This window comes from Lithobates pipiens, unplaced genomic scaffold (assembly GCF_037356315.1).
Source record: "Lithobates pipiens isolate NorthernLeopardFrog02 unplaced genomic scaffold, aLitPip1_a1.2 Scaffold_28, whole genome shotgun sequence".
Taxonomy (NCBI): Eukaryota; Metazoa; Chordata; class Amphibia; order Anura; family Ranidae; genus Lithobates; species Lithobates pipiens.
In genome coordinates, this window is record NW_027507789.1 from 20,962,226 (window position 1) to 20,985,759 (window position 23,534).

Here is a 23,534-nt window from a genome sequence, read left to right on the forward strand (position 1 = left end):
CGGAGTGGGAACTGCCATCAGGATGATTGGGGTAGTCGTTTCTTAAACTTCGCCACACTCTCATCACCAGAAACAGCTCTCTTCAAACTATGTGACTCCCCCTCATCCATGGATGATAAAGAAAAAGATAAATCAGACATCCCATCACCTGACAAAACTGAAAAAGGGTTACCAGGAGGAACCCCTCCTGGGTCCGACTCTGAGGAAGAAATAACTACTTTATTTGTCTTCCTCTTCTTCTTTTTCTTCCTCCTAAACGTCTCCCACCCCTCATCATCCGAATCCCCCTCAACAGAGGGTGAGACATGCGATATGGACACCCTTCCATCAGCCCCACCCCCATCCAGCACCCCCACACTCCCCTGACCACGTTTGCGCTGCCGAGGGACAGGGACTGGAGGCTGAGAAGGAAGATCCGCTAAACCTGCCCCCCCAGCAGCTTCCGCTAGTCTGGAGGACCTACGTACAGCAGGAATAGGGACCACCACATGGGGGACAGACTTAGGGACCACATCACTAGGGGAAACAGAACCTGAAACAGATGGAACAGACACAGGGGGGACAGACTCAGGGACCACATTACCAAGGGAAACAGAACCTGAAACAAATGGAACAGACACAGGAGGGACAGACTCAGGGACAACATTACCAGGGGAAACAGAACCCAACACAACAGATGGAACAGACACAGGGGGGACAACAACAGTTACAGCGGCCTCATCTTCCTTATCCAGCCTCTGCAGCTCAGCCTCCAATCCTGGCAAGTTATGTAAAGCCTCTGGGCACTTACTGTAAGGATGGCCAAGCTTTTGGCACAGATTGCACCGAATTTGGGTACAATCTTTTGCCAAATGGTCCAGACCCTGGCATAGCGAATATTTTTTACGGGTGCAGGTAGAGGCAAAATGGCCCTTTTCACCACATTTATTGCAGACTTTGGGCTGACCCTGGTAGAAAATAGTCAGCCGATCTCTTCCCAGGAAAGCTGAGCAGGGCAGATGTTGGACTACATTGCCCAGCACCCCCAATTTTAGTGACACCGTCCAGGCCCCTGTCCATATGCCATGTTCATCCAGGACCTTCCGCAGTGGATTGAGGACCTCACCATATCGGCGTAGCCATACTATCAAATCAGCCTCTGGTATGGATTCGTTACGCACCAGGATGGTCACCGATTTTATCAGAGGCTGCCTGGAAATAACCTTTGGCACCAAACCACTCCACTGCGAAAGGCCCTGGCACCTCCTATGTCGCTCCCAAAATAAATCCAACCCCTCAGGTTTTACAAAAGATAAATCAAATTCATAACTCCCCACTGGGCAAATCAAAGCAAAAATATCCACAGCTTTAAACCTCATTTCCAAAATGAACTCAGCCACCCTCCCCCTCACTGGTGGGGTCCCCTCCCCCTCCCACTTGAACTGAACCACATTCCTCCTCCTATACCCACCACCAAACCCCCCTATATTGTGACCACCAATATTTACAGCATTCCCCCCACCCTCCTTGGTGCGACTCCCCACAACAGATGCATAAATCCCCATATTCCTCCCAGCAGAAGAGACATTTGTTTGTTTTGAGCCTTCTGACACATTTCCAGCAGACATCGATTGTACAGATTTGGTCTGCACAATCGATGAGTCTTTCTTCTGCTGAGCAGAAAGAGAAATGTCATTTTTATCTTGGTCAGCAATATTAACCCCTCCACCATCACCGCCACCACCCACCACATTCACTGCCTTATCAATATTATTACTGTCATTATTTCCTGTCACATTCATAGTTCCTGCCGTGTCCTCAGTCACTGCTGTCCCCATACATACTTCACCTCCAGGCCGACTCTTCTCCTCCATCAGGACAGGACTATCAGCTGAGCCGAGTGAATGTTGTCCTAATACAGCAACAGGTGAATCACTGCAGGAGACTTCCATGGCAGTCACCACTTCACATGCTGCACTGTGCTGAAACCCTCCCCCACATGCATCAATCAGCCCAGGTGAAGGAGAAACAGGCTCTCTGGAGCTGGCAGCCATCTTGCTTGTGGAACTACAAGTCTCAGCAGTATCAGCAAAATCCAGGCGTGGGGTGCATGATGGAGATCCATCCACATTGCTCTGGTGGGCTGATGACACCTCTGCCAGGGGCTCTCCCTCCATGTCTGCAGCGGGTTTCCCTGTAGCAGGCAGCTGTTTGCAGAGCTCCTTCCCTCTCTGTTCCTCAGCCGGGACACCATCCACTACAGCAGGTGGGGCAGACATGTTGGATGAAGGCTGTACAGCGCACTGGGATCCCTCCACCAGTGCTGGCTCTGCCGGTCTGCAATCCCTCCGCTCATCCTCAGGGACCTCCGATGGCTCACCAACAGACCTGTCTGCCCTTAGGGGTGACTCCATCTGCTGGATGAACTGCAGGGTGCCATGTTGACTCTCAACCCCCTGGCTGGTTGCCGCTGGCGATTCCCCAGCCTGACATGGGGGGAGAGGTGCAGAGACAGATGAAGCCGGGTTGTCTGTTACCTGCGGCTGCTGATCCACAGAACTCACCGATGCCTGGCTGGAAAATCTTTTCTCATTTTTAAATTTTTCAGCAAAAGCTCCGCTTCTGTCCTTCAATTTATTCAAAAATAAAGATTGTTTCTTTACTTTCTCCTCCATTTGCTGTAACTCTGGCTTCATGGCCAAACGGTTTTTACTCCAGGCCTGAAAATACTTAGTCTTGAAGTTTTTATGTTCAGCTTTTAAACATTTAAGTTTCTCCTCAGCCCTTCCGATTGCCCGAAAACGGTCAACAATCTTCTGTCTGTAGGCATCCACGTTCTCAGCAGGGCCTGGACCCACAGACAGATCCTCCACCTCCTCCTCCTCACTAGGCCCCGTATCATCAGGGGAATCCATTCCAGGGCCTCCCCCAGGATCAGGCATTATTCCTGGGCTGAGCTAGTAGGCAAAGCCCAGGCTTGAAAAAAGGTGTGGTTCTCAGAGAGAGCTCTTCGGGTGTGTCCTCCTCCTCCTTCCCACTGATCACCAATGTAAGGGACATTCTTCCCACTGATCACCAATGTAAGGAACATTCTTCCCACTAACCACCAATGTAAGGGGCATTCTTCCCACTGATCACCAATGTAAGGGACATTCTTCCCACTGATCACCAATGTAAGGGACATTCTTCCCACTGACCACCAATGTAAGGAACATTCTTCCCACTGACCACCAATGTAAGGAACATTCTTCCCACTGATCACCAATGTAAGGGACATTCTTCCCACTGATCACCAATGTAAGGAACATTCTTCCCACTGACCACCAATGTAAGGAACATTCTTCCCACTGACCACCAATGTAAGGAACATTCTTCCCACTGACCACCAATGTAAGGGACATTCTTCCCACTGATCACCAATGTAAGGGACATTCTTCCCACTGATCACCAATGTAAGGGACATTCTTCCCACTGATCACCAATGTAAGGGACATTCTTCCCACTGATCACCAATGTAAGGGGCATTCTTCTCACTGACCACCAAATTAATTGGCTTTAGCAGGGTTTTCCCAAGACCTAAAACTGATGTCAAGGTTTCTTTAGGGTGGTTGAGGAAGGCTATTGTAAGGTTTTGGAAAGGAATGTCCAACTATCTCATACAGAAGCAATGATCAGGTATCCCCAACATTTTGGCCATATAGATAATATGTGCCCAACATTATAATATCATTCAACAGCTTCAAAATCGTTACGGGCTCATTCACACCAGTGGCCGTGTTATACTACAGCTGCTGGTTTGGGCTATGTATAGAGCAGTGGCAATGCATCACACCAGTAGCTGTGGTATAACATGGCAACATAAATGACACATCACGTGGTCTACTCTTTTTTTTTTTTAGCTTTACAAAGTGACATTTCATACATTTTTACTCATCGCATCGCTTTGCGATGGGAGATACTGCATTGCAGCCCTCTGCACTGGAAAGTAGTACATGTCCTACTATTTTAGCGTACGCCAATACATCGCAATGGTGTGAAGTCATAGGACTCCAATTTCATTCTTTTTTGCATTGGCACTGCATTGGGCAAGGGTGGCTCCCAAGAGCCCAACACATTATGGTGTGAATGAGTCTTCAACAGCGGCCAGCACTTGTTCCTTAAACTGTGATGCCCTTTGGTAACAACCAAGTTCCCCCCTGACAAATACCTCCCCATAAAACAGCTGTGGCAACCAATAAAAAACATTACTAAGACCCCTTTCACACTGGGGCGTTTTTCAGGCACTTTCGTTTTAAAAAAGGCAACTGTAAAGCGCTTGAAAGAAGCCTCTTCTGCAATCCCAATGTGAAAGCCTGAGTGCTTTCACACTGAGATCTCTTTCACACTGGGGCGTTTTTCAGGTGCTTTAGCTTAAAAAAAAGCGCCTGAAAGAAGCCGCAACTGCAATCCCAATGTAAAAGCCTGAGTGCTTTCAAAATGAGGTGCTGCGCTGGCAGGGCATCAAAAAAAGTCCTGCAAGTAGCTTCTTAGCAGTGCTTTTGGAGCGGTGAATACACCGCTCCTAAAGCGCCCCTTCCCATTGAAATCAATGGGAAGCACCTGCAAAACGCCTGAAAAGTGCTTTTGGCAGCGGCGCTTTGAACCCTTTATTTGGCCACTAGCAGGGGTTAAAAGCGCCCCACTAGCGCTCGAAAAACGCTGGTAAAGCGCCGCTAGTTTAAGCGGCGCTTTACGAGCGTTTTTTGGGCGCTGCCAGTGTGAAAGGGCTCTTAAAGCACTTGGGCTTTCACATTGGGATAAAGCGCCTGAAAAGCAGATGAAAAACGCCTGAAAAACGCCCCAGGGTGAAAGAGGTCTTAATCAACACACAGAGCTAAAACGTATGGCTTTAGCTAAACATAAAACTTATAAGATAAGTCAAGTATTTCAATAGGAAGATATCAGTGTGACTCACCAACAGCAGCCATTCCACCCGGTGGTAACTTGGCTTCTTTAATGCATTTCCCCCGCCAGTAAGCAGCAAGAATGGCTTCGCCATGAGTGAGCGAGTTGTCTGCGTAGCCGCATGCTAATTCTCCCACAGAATGTCCAACAATACCATCAGGCTCCAGTTTCATGGCCTTCAGCATGTCAATCTGAGCAATCTGCAAGGAAGACCACAGCCTGTGAGCTGGAATTCACCAGTGGCCGATGGTCTTCACCACCATCAGGCATTCACTGGAAGTCACAATTACCTTACCTGAATGGCTGCAAGACCAACGAAAGCATGCACGGTGTCCTCAAAGGTGCTGTCATCAGCTTTTAGGAGGAGCTCTGATACCTTTAGCCCAGTTCCTTTCAAGGCTTCATCAGACCTCAAAATTGACTGACGGAACATGTCCAGGTTCATAAGACTATGGCCCATCCCTTTCCATTGTGTCCCCATTCCTGTAAACGCATAATATATAAGCATAAATGTAATCAAAGTGTCCATAGACTCTACATACTGTATATGGGTAAAGGCTGCATGTATATATCCATGCATGCGGTAGACTGGCCAAGCATGTCTCCAGACCTAAACCCTATTGAGCATCTGTGGGGCATCCTCAAACGTAAGGTGGAGGAGGTCTCTAACATCCACCAGCTCCGTGATGTCGTCATGGAGGAGTGGAAGAGGACTCCAGTAGAAAGCTCTGGTGAAGCTCTGGTGACCTCCATGCCCAAGAGGGTTAAAGAGGAAGTAAACCCTGATACACTGTTATACAAGCTGTACACTCACTACTTTACATTGTTACAAAGTGTAATTTCTTCAGTGTTGTCACATGAAAAGATAGAAGAAAATATTTAAAAAATGTGAGGGGTGTCCTCACTTTTGTGAGATACTGTACATATCCTCATGCTAAATACCTATGGCCTCCAGTGATACTATAATAAAAAACACTAAGATTGAAGAGAGAAGGTTTTGCATATCTCCCAGAATTACTCTCAAGCCAATATACGCTGCCAGTGAGGCAAACTGAGGCGGCCATTTAAAGTAGCACTACAAGGTGGGCATTACTGAGATCAGAGTACCCATTTTGGACACTCCATCCTCACTGCAGCTCAGCAACATTACCCTGTATACACAGGGCAGCATTTCTGAGCTTGCTTGCTGGGATTATGGAACTGCCTGCACCATAATAACCATTGGCACTGTGCCACCCAGCTGCCTGTGTCCTAGCAACCAATGCCCCTGAGCGGCTCAGTCACCAGCGTCTTAGCAACCAAAGGGGGAAAAGTACGGAACAAATGGCCACATGGGTTGCGACGATAAGGAGGCACCCACTAAAGATCATACAGGCTTTTGAATGTTTCCGGAGAAGGAGGAGGTGTCAAAAAAGGCCGCCTCAGGGGGCAATTAACCAGGGCATGCTCTTGCTGACAAGTAATAGAGATCCTGTCCTATACTTTAACCTGAACGTAGATAAGTAAGGTACAACAGGGGTCTCCAAACTGTGGCCATGGGGCCAGATGCGGCCTTTTGCTTGCTTCTTTCTGGCCCTTGGGGCATCATTTCATGCACTGATACAAACTATGGGTCATAATTCCTCCCACTGACACCAACGAACAGGCACAATTCCTCCCAATGACATCAACAATGGGGTACTGTTCCTCCTAATGACAACAATGATGGGGTACAATTTATCCCAATGATACCAACGATGGGACCCAATGACACCAATGACGGGGTACAATTTCTCCCAATGATACCAACGATGGGACCCAATGAAACCAATGATGGGGTACAATTTCTCCCAATGATACCAACGATGGGACCCAATGATACCAATGATGGAGTACAATTTCTCCCAATGATACCAACAATGGGACCCAATGACCCCAACAATGGGACCCAATAACACCAATGATAGGGCACAATTTCTCCCAATGATACCAACGATGGGGCCCAATGACACCAATGATGGGTCACAATTCCTCCCACTGTCACCAAAGATGGGGGATTGTTTTTTTTTCCCCCCACTGATGCCAGGAACTTGTCTCTTATCAATAGCCACAGTCTGGCCCTCCTAAAGTCTTCAGGATAGTAAACTGGCCCTTTGTTTAGAAAGTTTGGAGACCCCTGGTCTACAACAATAGAACTTATTGTTGGCTCATTTTACCCCATTACCTGAACAGATGTACCAAAGAGGTCTGCCAGTTGTCTGGGACTGTTGGATTTCCTTCACATCACTCTCTGTTCCGACAAGTGTGTAACCCCGATATGGCATGGCGGAGGGTGGGATCCCGGAAATACTGTTTAACAGGTTCACCATTGTGGCATCAGAGGCGAGATTCCTGCTCTTCTCTATTAGAACCTCCACCGCTTCCTGTGTCCTCCCGCACACCTGCACCAGGCGGGGCAGAGGCAGAGACGCTTCGGTAGAGGAAAGTTTCTTCTTGTTGGGCCTCAAGATCACATGAACATTGGAGCCTCCAAAGCCAAAGGAGTTGATGCCAACTATGCCACCCTTCACTGGGATGGGCTTGGACACTACTTGGATTCTGCCATCTTTTAAGGCCGGGATGTCTGGGTTTGGGTTTTTGTAGTGAAGATTAGGAGCCCATACCCCATGCTCCAGGGACAGAATTACCTGTGAAAATGGAAATATAGAAAAGACAACTTCTTAGATTTCTCAGGGAAAAGGTGGTGGAATGTCTGCAACTGAGTCCTCTCATCTCAACATCTACCATGGCCATGTTTACATTTCCTACCATGACCTGGGTCAATGAAACGGTGGCAGGCATTCCCTTTTTGTACAATTGAACCATCTCCTTTAGTGTTACCAATAGAGATGAGCAAATTGTAAGGTTTTTTAAAAAAATAGAGAGATTTCAGCAAAATGCCACCATTTTGGTGAAATCCATTGAAGTCAATAGGGAAGGTGAAATCAGAGGTGCTTTTTGATGGTTTTTAAGGCCTTGCCTACCAATGTACATTTATAAAAGTCTTGATAAACAAGGAGGTTAAAATGGTTGTAAACCCTTATGCCTTGTACACACGGTCGGACATTCCGACAACAAAATCCATCTGATTTTTTCCAATGGATTTTGTGCCAAACTTGTCTTGCATACACGCGGTCGGACAAAGTTGTTGGAAAATCCGATCGTTCGGAACGTGGCGACGTTCGTTGCGCACGACGGGACTTACGTAGAGGCTAGTAGCCAATAGCTTTGGTCTCATAATTTAATCTGAGCAAGCATGCCACTTTGTCCGTCGGAATTCTCTACAAACGATCGGAAAAAAGTCAGATCGGATTTTGTTGTCGGAAAATTTTAGATCCAGCTCTCAAACTTTTTCCATCGGGATTTCGGACAGAAAAAGTCCGGTAGAGCCCGCACACGATTGTATTTTTCGACAACATAATCCGGTCTTAGCCCTTGTACACACGGTCGGACATTCTGACAACCAAATCCGTTGGATTTCGTCAGACGGATTTTGTCCGATGGATTTTGTCCGAAACTGTTGCATACACACGGTCGGACAAAGTTGTCGGAAAATCTGATCGTTCAGAATGTGGTGACGTTATTTCGTTACGATGGGACTACGTTCAGGCTAGTACCCAATAGCTTTGGTCTAGGAATTTGATCTGAGCATGCGTGGCACTTTGTCCGATCGGAATTCTCTACAAACGATCGGACAAAGTCCGATCGGATCATGTTGTCGGAAAATTTTATAGCCCTGCTCTAAAACTTTGTTGGTCAGATATTCCGATGGAAACAGTCCGATGGAGCCCACACACGGTCGGATTATCCAACAATACGGTCCGATCGGACATTTCCCGTGTGTTTTCTTGTGTGTACAAGGGCTAATAGACTTCCAATGTATCCATAAAGAATACCTGTCACCTGCCAATGCTATCACATAGGGCAGAGATATGCAATTAGCGGACCTCCATCTGTCGAAGAACTACAAGTCCCATGAGGCATAGCAAGACTCTGACAGCCAGAAGCATGACACCCAGAGGCAGAGGCGTTTTGCAACAGCTGGAGGTCCGCTAATTGCATATCCCTGACATAGGGGGTTTGTTACCCCCTTGTGTTGGCAATAAAGTTAAATGAAAAAGAATATAAAAAAAATAAAAATTTAACAGCACCCCTGCCACCCCACAGTTGTTGGCAAATCTAAAGCACATCACACACATTGCAATCTGACTGTACAATCTTCTTTATATCTGCCAACAATTATGTAGTGCGAGGGCCTGCCTGATCGGATACTAATTAAATGGATAGTTAGGGTAAGTCCTCATATTACAGGGTTTTGGCAAATCTAAAAATGACGATAAAGTCGTATTGTAAGGTGTATGCTGAGCTTTACGACGATTGTACAATCAGATTGTAAAGGACGTGGCCCAACCTGCGCTTGCTGTTAAATACACAGGAACAGGAGTGGCCAACCGACAGAAATAAAAATCAAGCTTACAACCCAACACAACAGTTTACTTTCTGAATTACGAGTATACACTTAACAATGCTGAAATTACTTTTGCATGACCGATAATATATAATAAAAGAGCCGCAACAGCAGTTAAAAGGAGTAAACAATGGCATTGTTCTCATCACAATGAGATCCGGTAATTTGAAGTTTCCCTGACTACAAAACGGGATGAATCATTGGCTGCTATTACCGGAAGGTGGGGCTGCTACCTTTAGGACATGCAAAGTGCAATTATTGCGTACAAGGTACTGGAAACTCTGCATTCCTTTTATTAAACGTTGAATCCCAGGTACAGTAAATGGCTAAAATGCACAGCTAAAATACATAGATGTGAACTGCCTTCCCAGCCAAACGGTTGGCAGTTCTGTTCAGATACGTTTTGTGATCCGTGCACCTCTGCCAGACAGCACAGCCAGGAAGGAGACGTCCCCAACCTCATCCTGCTGATAGAACACTGAAGAAGTCATCAACTCTGCTCTCTCCTCCTGTCCAGCATGTGCCCTTCTCTCTCCCAGCCCAAGGGCTGCTGTGCATAGGCGGATATCGAGACAGATTTAGGTACTTACCGTATGCTAGCTGTATGTAAAAAATTCACAATGGCAAAAGAAAAATGATGGGGCAATACTTCAATAAATAAACCTATATACTGTATTTATTTATTTATTATTTTGTATTTAACACTCACTTTTTCACCATGAAAGTCGGGTGCAAATAGCGTGTGTGCGTGTTATACGCCAATACTTCAATTTTAGCTGCCTCGGAGGGGACAGGGAAGGGGGCGAGACGAGCGCCATCAGATTACATACAGTGAGAATCTCCTGGCGGCCTCTGTAATAGGAAGTCCCGTCTCCTGGGCCGCCATTGGACCACTGTTCTGTCTATCATAGGAGATTCTCACTGTATGTAATCTGTCGGCGCTCGTCCCACCCCCTCCCTGTCCGCTCTAGGCTGCAGATGGGAATCTGATCAGGCTGCACTCATGGCAATGGTGATGCTGCTGAATTGATGGCAATGGTGAGGCTGCTGCACCTATGGCAATGGTGAGGCTGCTGAATTGATGGCAATGGTGAGGCTGCTGCACCTATGGCAATGGTGAGGCTGCTGCACCTATGGCAATGGTGAGGCTGCTGAATTGATGGCAATGGTGAGGCTGCTGCACCTATGGCAATGGTGAGGCTGCATTGATGTGAACTGGTGAGGCTACAGATCGACACTGATCAGGCTGCATTGATGGCAATGGTGAGGCTGCTGCACTGATGGCAATGGTGAGGCTGCTGCACTGATGGCAATGGTGAGGCTGCTGCACTGATGGCAATGGTGAGGCTGCAGCATTGAAGGCAATGGTGAGGCTGCAGCATTGATGGCAATGGTGAGGATGCTACACTTATGGCAATAGTGAGGCTGCTGCACTGAGGCAATGGTGAGGCTGCTGCACCGATGGCAATGGTGAGGCTGCATTGATGTGAACTGGTGAGGCTACAGATGGGCATTGATCGGGCTGCACTGATGGCAATGGTGAGGCTGCTGCAATTTAATGGCAACGGTGACGCTGCATATGGGCACTGACCCTTATTTTGCTTGAAAGTTCCTTATTTAAATTTTTTTTTTTTTCTGAAACTTCCCCCTTAAAATGAATGTGCGTGTTATACGCCAATAAATACGGTATGTCTCACCTTTGCTAGTGCAGCAAGACCAGAGGCCGGTTCCGGATGACCCATATTGGATTTGGTGGATCCTATAAGTAACGGCTCTCTTTCTGAGTTACAGAACACGTTGTCGATCCCATTTACTTCCTGAGGGTCCCCGACCTGCGGATGATGACATTGTGTAATGTTAGAATATTTTTTCTCATAGTTGCATACTTAGTCAGGTTGAAAAAAAAAGACACAAGTCCATCTAGTTCCACCAACGATCTCCTAATTTGATTTTGCAGATAAAATGTTCATGCATTCTAAGCTTTATTTTGTTTTTAGTTAAGAAAGGGTTAAAACAATTTATTTTTTGCATTCTTGTTTGGAGCTTCTCCTTCACTTCCTGTCCAGCTGATCACTGTCACTAGGACAGGAAGTGAAGACAAATCTCCCCAACACAGCAATAAAAACAGCAATAAAAACCTAATAATGGATTTAATTCTCCCCCAGTGTGTTAAGACTGTTTTAATCAATTCTCTTTGTTTTACAAAAGTATATTTTTATGCTGTATGTCACCACTATAAAGATCTTCTGTTTTGGTGACCAGTGTCACCAAGTGAGAAATCCCTCCTGCAGAGACCTCAGCATTCCATCCGCCATCACTCCTAACACCAATGATGATGTACTATTCCTCCCACTGACATCAGTGATGGTGCTCTATTCCTCCCACTGATACCAACGATTGCACACTATTCCTCCCACTGATACCAACGATTGCACACTATTCCTCCCACTGACACCAATGACAGGGCACTATTCCTTTCACTGACACCAATGATGGGACACTATTCCCCCCGCTGACACCAATGATGGGGCACTATTCCTTCCACTGACACCAATGACAGAGCACTATTCCTTCCACTGACACCAATGATTGCACACTATTCCTCCCACTGACACCAATGACAGGGCACTATTCCTCCCACTGACACCAATGACATGGCACTATTCCTTCCACTGACACCAATGATGGGGCACTATTCCCCCCACTGACACCAATGATTGCACGCTATTGCTTCCACTGACACCAATGATGGGGCACTATTCCTCCCCCTGACACCAATGCCAGGGCACTATTCCTTCCACAAACACCAATAATGGGACAATATTTCCTCCTAATGACACCAATGATGTGGCACTATTCCTCCCACTAACACCAATGATGGGGCACTATTGCTCCCACTGACACCAATGATGGGGCACTATTCCTTCCACTAACACCAATAATGGGACAATATTTCCTCCTAATGACACCAATGATGTGGCACTATTCCTCCCACTAACACCAATGATGGGGCACTATTGCTCCCACTGACACCAATGATGGGGCACTCACTATTCCTTCCACTGATACCAATGATGGGGCACTATTCCTTCCACTGATACCAATGATGGGGCACTATTCCTTCCACTGACACCAATGATGGGGCACTATTCCTCCCACTGATACCAATGATTGCACACTATTCCTCCCACTGACACCAATGATTGCACACTATTCCTCCCACTGATACCAATGATTGCACACTATTCCTCCCACTGATACCAATGATTGCACGCTATTCCTCCCACTGACACCAATGACAGGGCACTATTCCTCCCCCTGACACCAATGACAGGGCACTATTCCTTCCACTAACACCAATAATGGGACAATATTTCCTCCTAATGACACCAATGATGTGGCACTATTCCTCCCACTAACACCAATGATGGGACACCATTTCCTCCCACTGACACCAATGATGGGAGTAACCTGCAGACATGTGCAGAACGGAAACATTTATTTCGTTTCGGATATGTATATGTTATTAATTTTGTTTCATTGATTTGTTTTAGAATTCATTGAGTTTGGTTTCGTTTTCTCTTAAATTTGGTTTTGTTTATTAATTTTTGAATTAATATTCCAAAATTTCGGAAACAATCCAAATTCAGGTCGGTTGAAAAATAATCAACGTATTTCGAATCCTGTGTGAAGAATATCTGGTTGTTAAGGAGCTGGCCGGGAAGCCAGCCGCCACATCCTTAACAACCAATGAGTCATCAGCTGTCAGCGGGCTTCCACCACTGAGAGCTGAAATGGAAACAAAACAATGCCGGCAATAGAAAATTCAGAAAAGAACAAGGTGGCCCCCCCCCCTATCTTCTATGAATTTTAAGGGTGACCCCACAAATATAAAAAATTGGCGTGGGGTCCCCTCCAATCCATACCAGGCCCTTCGTATCTTCTATGAATTTTAAGGGGTACCCCACGCCACAGTTAAAAAAAACATGGCGTGGGCCCAACCCCCCCTAAAAAGAACATACAAACTCCATGCACGTCCCTGGTGAGAATGAAAACAGGATTCCTGCACTGATAGATAAGAACGCTCACCACCGAGCGAATGTTCCTGTAACCCCAAAGATGGTGGGTCATTACCTTAGTACCCGTACCATGGGCTTCTACATATTCCACCTCGTTGGTTGGGATGCCAGCCTCTTTATACAGGGATTTTAGTAGTTGCTGTTGAATTTCGCCTGATGGGAAGGTCACGCCTGTCAGCAGAACACAGTAAAGTAGATTACAATTTGCCAAATAACACGAGCAGTTTTCCTAATTTCAGTAATGGAGCAAGAAAATTGGGATGAGTCGGCCCATTTGAAAAACATATTTTCAGATGTCCCACTACAGCCAAACATATTTTTTTTTATTTTGAAGAGTAAAAAAAAAAAAGGTTATAATCCACAGCCATGCATTGTTGATTTGAAATGTGTTGTACTTCAGTAGGCAGCTCCACCTGAGACAGAAATAATCTCTGAAATTACAAAAAAGGAACACAAGGGGGCACCAGCTAAATATAGATGTGTTGTTAGGCTTAATTCACACTAACGCGTTTTTTGATGCATTTTGCATTTTGCAGAAATGCAGGGAAATTTTTTAACATGGGTTCCTATGGAACATGGTCACATCAATGCATTTTTGTGCCTCTGCAATTTTGGAAAGGGTTGGGGACTTTTTTTCATGCAAAATGCAGTGTTTTGCATGTAATAGAAGTCAATGGACCTGCATCAAAAACGCAAGTAACGCGTTTTTACCGTGATTTGCGGTTTGCATACTCCAGGTGCATTTTGTGTTTTTCAATACATGTTTTTGATCCATTGAAGTCCATGGAGCCAAAAAAACTGAAAAAAAAAAAAGTCCCTGGTCCTTTGCATAAAATGCACAGATGTGAACGTGACCCATAGGAAACCATGTAAAATGGACTGTAGTGTGTTTCTGCAAAACTGAAAATGCACAAAAAAAAAATGCATAGATGTGAACCAGGCCTTACAGGCCAAGCATGGGTGTAGACCTAGGAGCTCAGCCTAAAGAACTCATCACTATGTTCCCTAAAAGATAGAATAGACTGTCAGGCTGGATTCACATTAATGCATTTTTAGTGCTTTTTGTATTTTGCAGATTTGCACTACAGAACGTGTTCCATAGGAAACCATGTTAAATGGACTGTAGTGCAAATATGCAAAATGCAAAAAGCACTAAAAATGCATAGGTGTGAATCCAGTCTAAGGCTCGATTCACATCTATGCATGTTGCCTTTGAGCGTTTTTGCAGTGCTTTTTGCGGTGCGTGTCGCGTTTTTGGACACGCGGTTTTACCGCGATATTGCCACGTTTCGCTTTTTTTTTACACTGTGGTTGCTTAGCAACCAGATATATACAGTGGAAAAAAAAGAAAACGCAAATCGTGGCAAACGCGGTAAAAAGTGGTACATGTATTGAAAAACACAAAATGCACCTGGAGTATGCAAACTGCAAATCGCGGTACTTGCGTTTTTGATACAGGTCCATTGACTTCTATTACATGCAAAACGCTGCATTTTGCATGAAAAAAAAAGTCCCCGACCCTTTCCAGAAACGCAGAGGCACAAAAATGCATTGATGTGAACATGTTCCATAGGAACCCATGTTAAAAAATTTCCTTGCATTTCTGCAAAATGCAGAATGCATCAAAAAACGCGCAAGTGTGGATCAAGCCCTACAGGCCAAGCATAGGTGCAGACCTAGGAGCTCAGCCTAGAGAACTCATCACTAGGTTCCCCAAAAGATAGAATAGACTGTCAGGCTGGATTCACATTAATGCATTTTTTGTGCTTTTTGCATTTTGCAGATTTGCACCGCAGTCCATTTACCATGGTTTCCTATGGAACACGTTCTGTAGTGCAAACCTGCAAAATGCAAAAAGCACAAAAAATGCACAGATGTGAATCCGGCTTAAGGCTGGATTCACATTAATGCATTTTTAGTGCTTTTTGTATTTTGCAGATTTGCACTACAGAACGTGTTCCATAGGAAACCATGTTATATGGACTGTAGTGCAAATATGCAAAAAGCACTAAAAATGCATAAGGTGTGAATCCATCCTAAGGGGGTTCAACTCTCCAGCATCAACCAAAAGCTGAACTATCAGTTTAGGATGGACTGAGCCTTTAATAGGTTACCCAACGTTGTATCTAAGTTAACCAATTTTATTATGGGTTGACATACGGAGCTCATCCACATGAGAACAAAGGCATCCATTCACTTTGATGTTACACACCTTGCTCTTTGTAGCCATCTGTATTGCTTCCAGCATTCAATATTGTAGCATAAACCCGTTTTGCCATAGACTTCTTTGTGACCAGCACAGCACATGCAGCTTCAGAGCGACAATAGCCATTACCTTGTACAGCGAGAAAAAAGAGTTGGGTGTGAGTGACATCAACTGTAGTATGACACAGGCATCTATCTAATCCTACAGCACCTGGCATGTTTTCACTTGTACGCCTATAATCTAAGAGGAGCCTATTCCCCTGGGAATTACACACACTGGCAATCATCGCAATACTTGAAAAACTATCATCTAAATGGGAGGCAGAGACCTTAGGCTGCCCGTAGCTGACTTAAGTACCAAATGTGATTGCATTATATATGTGACGTGTTCGATTTTTTTGCATTGAAACTCACGTTCTTCGCTGTTTCTGACTTTTAGGACACTAGGGTTTCTTTATGCAATTGTTGGTCTTTAGGCTTCAAAGTACACTATATGGGCAAACAATTGTGGACACCTGAACATCACAATATGAGCTTGTTGGACATCTCATTATAAAAAAACAAACGACAAGTAATATAGATTGGATCCTTCCTGTGCTGCTATAACGGCCGCCATTCTTCCGTGAAGGCTTTCCACCAGATTTCGGAGTGTGTCTTGTCAGAATTTGTGCCCATTGAGCCAAAAGAGCATTTGCGAGGTTAGGTACTGATGGATGAGAAGACCTGGCTTGCAAATGGAAATCTAATGGCACGTACACACGACTGGACTTTTCGACGGACTAGGTCCGACGGTCTTCCCCCACGACAGACTTTCGGTGGAGGTCCAACGGACTTTCCGAATGAACGGACTTGGCCACACACAATCACACCAAAGTCCAACGGATTCTAACGTGATGACGTACGATGGGACTAGAATAAGGGACGAACGAACGGATTCTAACGTGATGACGTACGACGGGACTAGAATAAGGAACGAACGGACGGATTCTAACGTGGTGACGTACGACGGGACTAGAATAAGGAAGGAAGGAACGAACGGACTTGGCCACACACGACCGGACTAAGTCAGTTCGAAAGTCCGTTCGCTTTGAACGTGATGACGTAAACAGGACTAAACAAGGAAGTTCAATAGCCAGTAGCCAATAGCTGCCCTTGCGTCATATTTGGTCCGTCGGACCAGCACACAGACGAAGGGTTTGCACACTTGAAAGCCGAGTCCGTCGGACAGATTTGAAACATGTTTTATTTCTAGGTCCGTCGGACTTTTGGGGAAAAAAAAAAAGTCCGCTGGAGCCCACACGCAATCGAATTGTCTGACGGATTCCGGGCCGCCGGACCAAGTCTGCCGGAAAGTCCGATGGTGTGTACGTGGCATAACTCATCCCAACAATGTCCAGTAGGGTCCAGAGGTCAGGAGATTGCATGGCTACTATTGCGGCTACTGACTTAATTTTACGCAACGGTTTTGCAATGAGTGCAGCTGATACAATTGAACTCAATAATTGGTATAGGTAATCACATACTGTATATTTGCCCATGTGGTGTTATTTATCCATTTATAACTCGAGTCTGACCTTTGCTACTTCTCTCCCTATTGTTTCCCTGAAGTAGATGTTGCCCTCAACAATACTGAAGGACCCATACTCAAGTTGGCTACTCATTATACAATTTTCTTTAGATTTACCAAAACCATATAATATGAGGTCAAACCTAAACACTTTCACTGAGCAAAATTATAAAAAAACAACACTTTTGTGTTTGCCCCTATTTATTATGAGCTTTACTTAAAGATCTACGACTTTTTCTATGTCCACAAAAGGCCTATTTCTCCCAAATATTGTTCACAAATCTGTCCAAATCTGTGTTATTGAGCACTTCTCCTTTGCCGAGACAATCCATCCACCTCATATCCAGCTGCTGATTAGACAACATGATTATTGCACAGGTGTGCCTTAGGCTGGACGCAATAAAAGGCCACTCTAAAATGTGCAGTTTTATCGGCACAGCACAATGCCAAAGATGTCGCAAATTTTGAGGAAGCGTGCAACTGGCATGCTGACTGCAGGAACGTCCACCAGAGCTGTTACCCTTGAATTGAATGTTAATTTCTCTACCATAAGCCGTCTCCAAAAGGCGTTTCAGAGAATTTGGAAGTACATCCAACCGGCCTCACAACCGCAGACTACTTGTAATCGCACCAGCCCAGGACCTCCACATCCAGCATCTTCACCTCCAAGATCGTCTGAGACCAGCCACTCGGGCAGCTGCTGCAACAATCAGTTTGCAGAACCAAAGAATTTCTGCACAAACCGTCAGAAAGGAACAGCTCGTCTGCATGCTAGTTGTCCTCATCAGGGTCTCGACCTGACTGCAGTTTGTCGTCATAACCGACTTGAGTGGGCAAATGCTCACATTCGATGGAGTCTGGCACTTTGGAGAGGTGTTCTCTTCATGGGGGAATCCCGGTTTTCACTGTACAGGGCAGATGGCAGACAGCCTGTATGGCATTGTGTGGTTGAGCGGTTTGCTGATGTCAACATTGTGGATCAAGTGGCCCATGGTGGTGGTGGGGTTATGATATGGGCAGGCGTAATGCTATGGACAACGAACACAGGTGCATTTTATTGATGGTATTTTGAATGCACAGAGATACCATGACGAGATCCAGAGGTTGTTGTGCCATTCATCCATGACCATCACCTCATGTATGTCAGGGCTACGCTCAGCCCTAGCTTCTCTGAGCTGGCTGCACAGCTGTCGGCTAATAGCCAGCTCCCATCTCTCTCCACAGTTACTCAGCTGTTGATGATATCCTGCTCCTCAGTCCTGCCTACTTAAGCCGTCCAGTCCAGATGATCTCTGCCTTCGCCTTGGTCAACATCACAGAGACGATCTCCTGTGTTCTTGTTTAAAGACTTGCTTTGCTGACATCCCTTCTGGCTCCAGATCCTGCTTGCTGTTTCACTACATTGATCCCTGACTTCTGGCTTGACTGACTATCCATTCCGGTTACTGAACTTTGGCTATGTTTTGACTAAGTTTGTTCTTTTTACTTTTATTATTAAACAAGTGTGGTTGAACTGTGCTTCTGTCTAGGTCTGATTTCATGGTTTCTGACAATGTTGCAGCATGATAATGCACGGCCCCATGTTGCAAGGATCTGTACACAATTCCTGGAAGCTGAAAACCTTCCAGTTCTTGCATGGCCAGCATGCTCACCAAACATGTTGCCCATTGAGCATGTTTGGGATGCTCTGGATCGGCCTATAAGACAGCGTGTTCCAGTTCCTGCCAGTATCCAGTAACTTTGCACAGCCATTGAAGAGGAATGGACCAATATTCCACAGGCCACAATCAACAACCTGATCAACTCTATGGGAAGGAGATGTGCTGCACTGCGTGAGGCAAATGGTGATTACACCAGATGGATTATCTCGGCAAAGGAGAAGTGCTCACTGACACAGATTAAGACAGATTTGAGGACATTTGGGAGAACTAGGCCTTTTGTGTACATAAAAAATATCATAGATCTTTACGTTCAGCTCATGATAAATAGGGGCAAACACAAAAGTGTTGCGTTTATAACTTTGCTCGTTGTAGTTGAAGGTAAATCTAAAGAAAATTGAAAAAAAAAAAAAGTATAATGTGTAGCCAGTTTAAGCATCTCCCCAGCCCTTAGCTGGCCTAAAATGGATGATAAAATAAAGCATAGCAATAAAGATGAAACGTGATTTATCTCGATATGTGAACATTTATGTCAACCATGCAATGGAGCCCTTATTTTAGCTTCAGTGGATCTTGTTTAAATTAATGTAGCAAAATTCAGATTGCGCAGTGGGAGATTGTTGACCAGATCTTAATAGATGTCCTACACAGGGTGTCACTGTTTACCTACCTGAGGCATCAAAAGACTTGCAGGTCCCATCGGGGCTCAACATCCCAAGTTTCATAAACTGAACTGATGTGTTGGGTTTTAATAATAGGTTCACACCACCTACAATGGCTGCATCGCACTGCCCGTGGTAGATAGCCTTGTAGGCATTTTCTAATGCCAATAAACTGGAGGAGCATGCTGTGTCTATGGCCAAACTGGGCCCTAAAAGAAGACAAACAAAATGAATGTGAACAAAAATCAAAGATCCTCCAGTAACGGTAAGTAGTATATAGATGCAACAAAGTTTACCTTTGAAGTCAAAGAAATAAGATATACGGTTGGCAAACATGCCACGTTGGCATCCTGTCATGCTGTACCCGAGCAGTTCTTCTGGATCACGACTGAAAGCTTCACCTGCTTCTGACCCACTGACACCTACCCAGACCCCTGTATTTGTACCACGTAGATCTGACGGATTAATTCCTAGAAGCAAGAAAACAAAAAAAAACAAAAGACATTAGAAGACATAAGGAAAGACAAACTGTTCCTGTTGACAACTGCAGCCAAACAGAACTTTTTCATTTAAATAGTGCAGTCAAAAAATGTAGTTTGCTTTAATGGGAAATACAGCTATTTTTCTGGCTCAAAGTAGAATCATGGAATACAAACATCCCTTTGTCAACCCTATATTGGTGTTCCCATGACATCCAACCTGAGCTCAAGGCATACTCTACTATTGGTATGACCTGGGCAGTGTGCCAATGACTTTTCAGAGGAAGGTTATCTCGCCTTCACCATACCCATTTTTCCCCTATTCTGGGAAACCCAAATTTTTCTAGCCAGATGACCCAAAATGTCTCGAACTGATCCGTTCATGAATGTTCAGAGCACAACACTTTGTTGTTAATCAACAATGGCCCTCTCTGGAACAATGTCGACTGACCCCAGACTGGGAGGTTTAACATTTTGGCCTACAGCCCAGTTCTCTTTTTCAGAACCCTTCCCAAAGCGTGAGAATTTATGCGCCCACAGCACTACAAAGATGAATGCACACAACCAGAACCACTCAGGCACCTAGTCTATTTAATGCACTCTTTGATCAATTCCCCACCACAAAATTATACCCCTACATTTTTAACTAAAGAGAAAGCAGAGAAAGCAATGGAGTTCCAGAAGAATGTCTACAACAAGATGCCGCAAATACTGAAAAAAATGGCAAATACCAGACCACCTCACCCGTCTTATGAAAATCTTGTATGCAAGTCAAGAAGAAACTTGTTAGAACAGGACATAGAACAACTGACTGGTTCGAAATTGAGAAAGGAGTGCCGCAAGGATGTATATTGTAACCCTACTCATTTAACCTATATGCAGTGTACATCACGCGAAATGCCAAGATTGACGAATCGAAAGGCGGAATTAAGATCGGCGGGAGAAATATCAACAATCTGAGATATGCAGACGATACCACACTAATGGCAGAAAGTTAAGAAGAACTAAAGAGTCTCTTAATGAAGGTGAAAGAGGAGAGAGCAAAAGCTGGCCTGAAATTGAACATTAAGAAAACTAAGATCATGGCAACCGGTCCCATCAGTCCTTGGCAAATAGAAGGAAAAGAAATGGAAACAGTGACAGATTTTTATCTTCCTAGGCTCCTAGATCACAGCAGACGGTGATTGTAGCCATGGAATTAAGAGATTCTTGCTTCATGGGAGGAAAGCAATGGCAAACCTAGACAACATTTTTAAAAGCAGAGACATCACTCTACCGACAAAGTGCTGCGTAGTAAAATCTATGGTTTTCCCAGTAGTAACCTGGACCATAAGGAAGGTTGAACATGCTTTTGAACTATGGTGTTGAAGAACGAAGACTCTTGAAAGTCCCTTGGATGGCAAGAAGATCAAACCAGTCAAGCTTGAAGGAAATCAACCCTGAATATTTACTGGAAGGACAGGTCCTGAAGCTGAAACTCAAATACTTTGGCCACCTAATGTGAAGTGAGGACTCATTGGAAAAGACCCTGATGCTGGGAAACATGGAAGGAAAAAGGATAAGAGAATGACAAAAAGATGGATAGATAGCATCATCGAAACAATTAACATGAAGTTAAGCAAGCTCTGGGAGGCAGTGCAGGTCAGAAATGCCTGGCACGCTATGGTCCATGAGGTCACGAAGAGTCGGACATGACTATGCGACTGAACAACAGAGCAAAACACCTTTCTTAAAATTTTCTATGCACAGAAGTACAAAGTATCAGGAGTCTGGCTTCAAAATCCCTACCTAGTGGTATAGAACACCAAAGAATTTTCACCATATGTCCCAAACTCCCCCAGACGCTGGAGATGTGGTCAAGAAATAGAGTGCATACTATAACTCTTCTGGCCCTGTGACATTCTTAAGCCATTTTGGAAGAAAGTTTAACATATATCCCCAAAAAAAAAATACAGATCCCCTTGACCTGCCCTTTATGCTCATACATCACGACTCCATACCAAAGGAAAAACTTACAAAACCTCAGGCCTCCCTCACTTGATTAACACAGGAGCTGCATACTGGATATGCATACCTGGTGCTCCTCTGATCTCACTGGTTGGCCAAAGTTAGATTAAATTGCATATGTCAAATGGAGAACCTTGTTTCTTCTCACAGGGGAGCACACGACAAATTTTTTAAAACTTGATTCTACTGGACTAAATTGGCATCCACCTCTGAGTTTGAGGCTCTCCTGCGTGACCCTTATAATGCTCAAGAGCTGTGCATGGGCGGCCATCGGGTGTTGATAGGAAGAGACATCTATTCCAGTGATTCTCAACCAGGGTTCCATGGAACCCTAGGGTTCCTCCAGAGGTTGCTAGGGGTTCCTTCAGCATTGGGCAATTTCTGCCTCTCAGATAAGTTCCCACTCACACCATTGATCTTTTTAGCTACCGTAGCTGTAAGGAGGTAATTCTTCCCAATGACCACAAGTGTAAGGACCATTCTTCCCACTGACCATCACACTGATGTATCATGAGTTGTAGAGCTCTAATTTTTAGCAGGGGTTCCCCGAGACCAGAGAACTATTTCAAGGGTTCCTCTGTGTTGAAAAGATTGAGAAAGGCTGATCTATTCACTCATCTACTCGTCCTCCACCCCTTATACCATCTCCTCTCCCTATGTCTTTCCTGTCACCTTTCCTGGACCCTCCTCCATTATACCACTTACACTTCACCCCTTTTCCACCCCACCTAGATCCCTATACCCTTATTAACACCATCCCGCTCCTCTCCTAAGTAGTTCAATAAAATCCATACACTGGCGCGTGATTTCCTTCATCAGACAGCATTCACATCCATAATGTGTTGTCTTCTAAATTAAGCGCTCCTATAGAAAAGTTGGATACATATTGCCCAGTTTACTACTAGTATGTTTACATGTCAGCTATTTGGAAAACTTACTATAGTAAACTATGGGATTTCTGACCACCACGTTGCTTATGTAATCTATACGTATACTGTCACTCCTTTTGTCTGTTCCTTATGTATAAATAAAGCATAAATTAAAAAAGAAAAAAAAAAAAAAACATTACGCCATAAATTGGGATGAAGCATTTTTTCCATGGAAGGCCAACAATGTCAGGCTGTTAGCTTTGCAGGAGAAAATAATTATTTCCTTAGTAGCATTATGATATACCCTTCAGTGTTACGGTTGTTGCGTGGTAACATAATAGGAAACGTTACACCGTTACCTTGAACTTGTTCTTCCAGGTCTATTACACTCCGGTGTGTTATGTTCTGTTATATTCTATACACCTGCCAATTTACTACACCTAATAATTCCAAAAATTTGCCCCGTATTCTTTTAGTAAAAGCTGACTTTTTTTAGGTGAAGTAAAAATGACTTGTAGTATATAATGCACCCAAGTCTATCTTGCTTTAAATGACCAAAGTTTTCTCAATCTAATGATGTATTAAGGTTCCTATATTCA

The 23,534-nt window shown here is 44.7% G+C and overlaps 1 protein-coding gene across 1 annotated transcript in view; it reads right to left on the minus strand.

Annotated features, from left to right (window-relative positions):
* Positions 1 to 23,534, minus strand: part of FASN (fatty acid synthase) — a 141,794-nt gene that overhangs the window by 81,611 nt on the left and 36,649 nt on the right. Inside the window, exons 4-11 of the mRNA XM_077458876.1 lie at positions 19,877 to 20,050; positions 19,589 to 19,789; positions 15,701 to 15,823; positions 13,544 to 13,659; positions 11,107 to 11,241; positions 7,127 to 7,589; positions 5,219 to 5,406; positions 4,934 to 5,123 (exon numbers count right to left, since the gene is read on the minus strand). Coding sequence (XP_077315002.1) covers positions 4,934 to 5,123; positions 5,219 to 5,406; positions 7,127 to 7,589; positions 11,107 to 11,241; positions 13,544 to 13,659; positions 15,701 to 15,823; positions 19,589 to 19,789; positions 19,877 to 20,050 — 1,590 coding nt within the window. The remainder of the gene's footprint in view (positions 1 to 4,933; positions 5,124 to 5,218; positions 5,407 to 7,126; positions 7,590 to 11,106; positions 11,242 to 13,543; positions 13,660 to 15,700; positions 15,824 to 19,588; positions 19,790 to 19,876; positions 20,051 to 23,534) is intronic.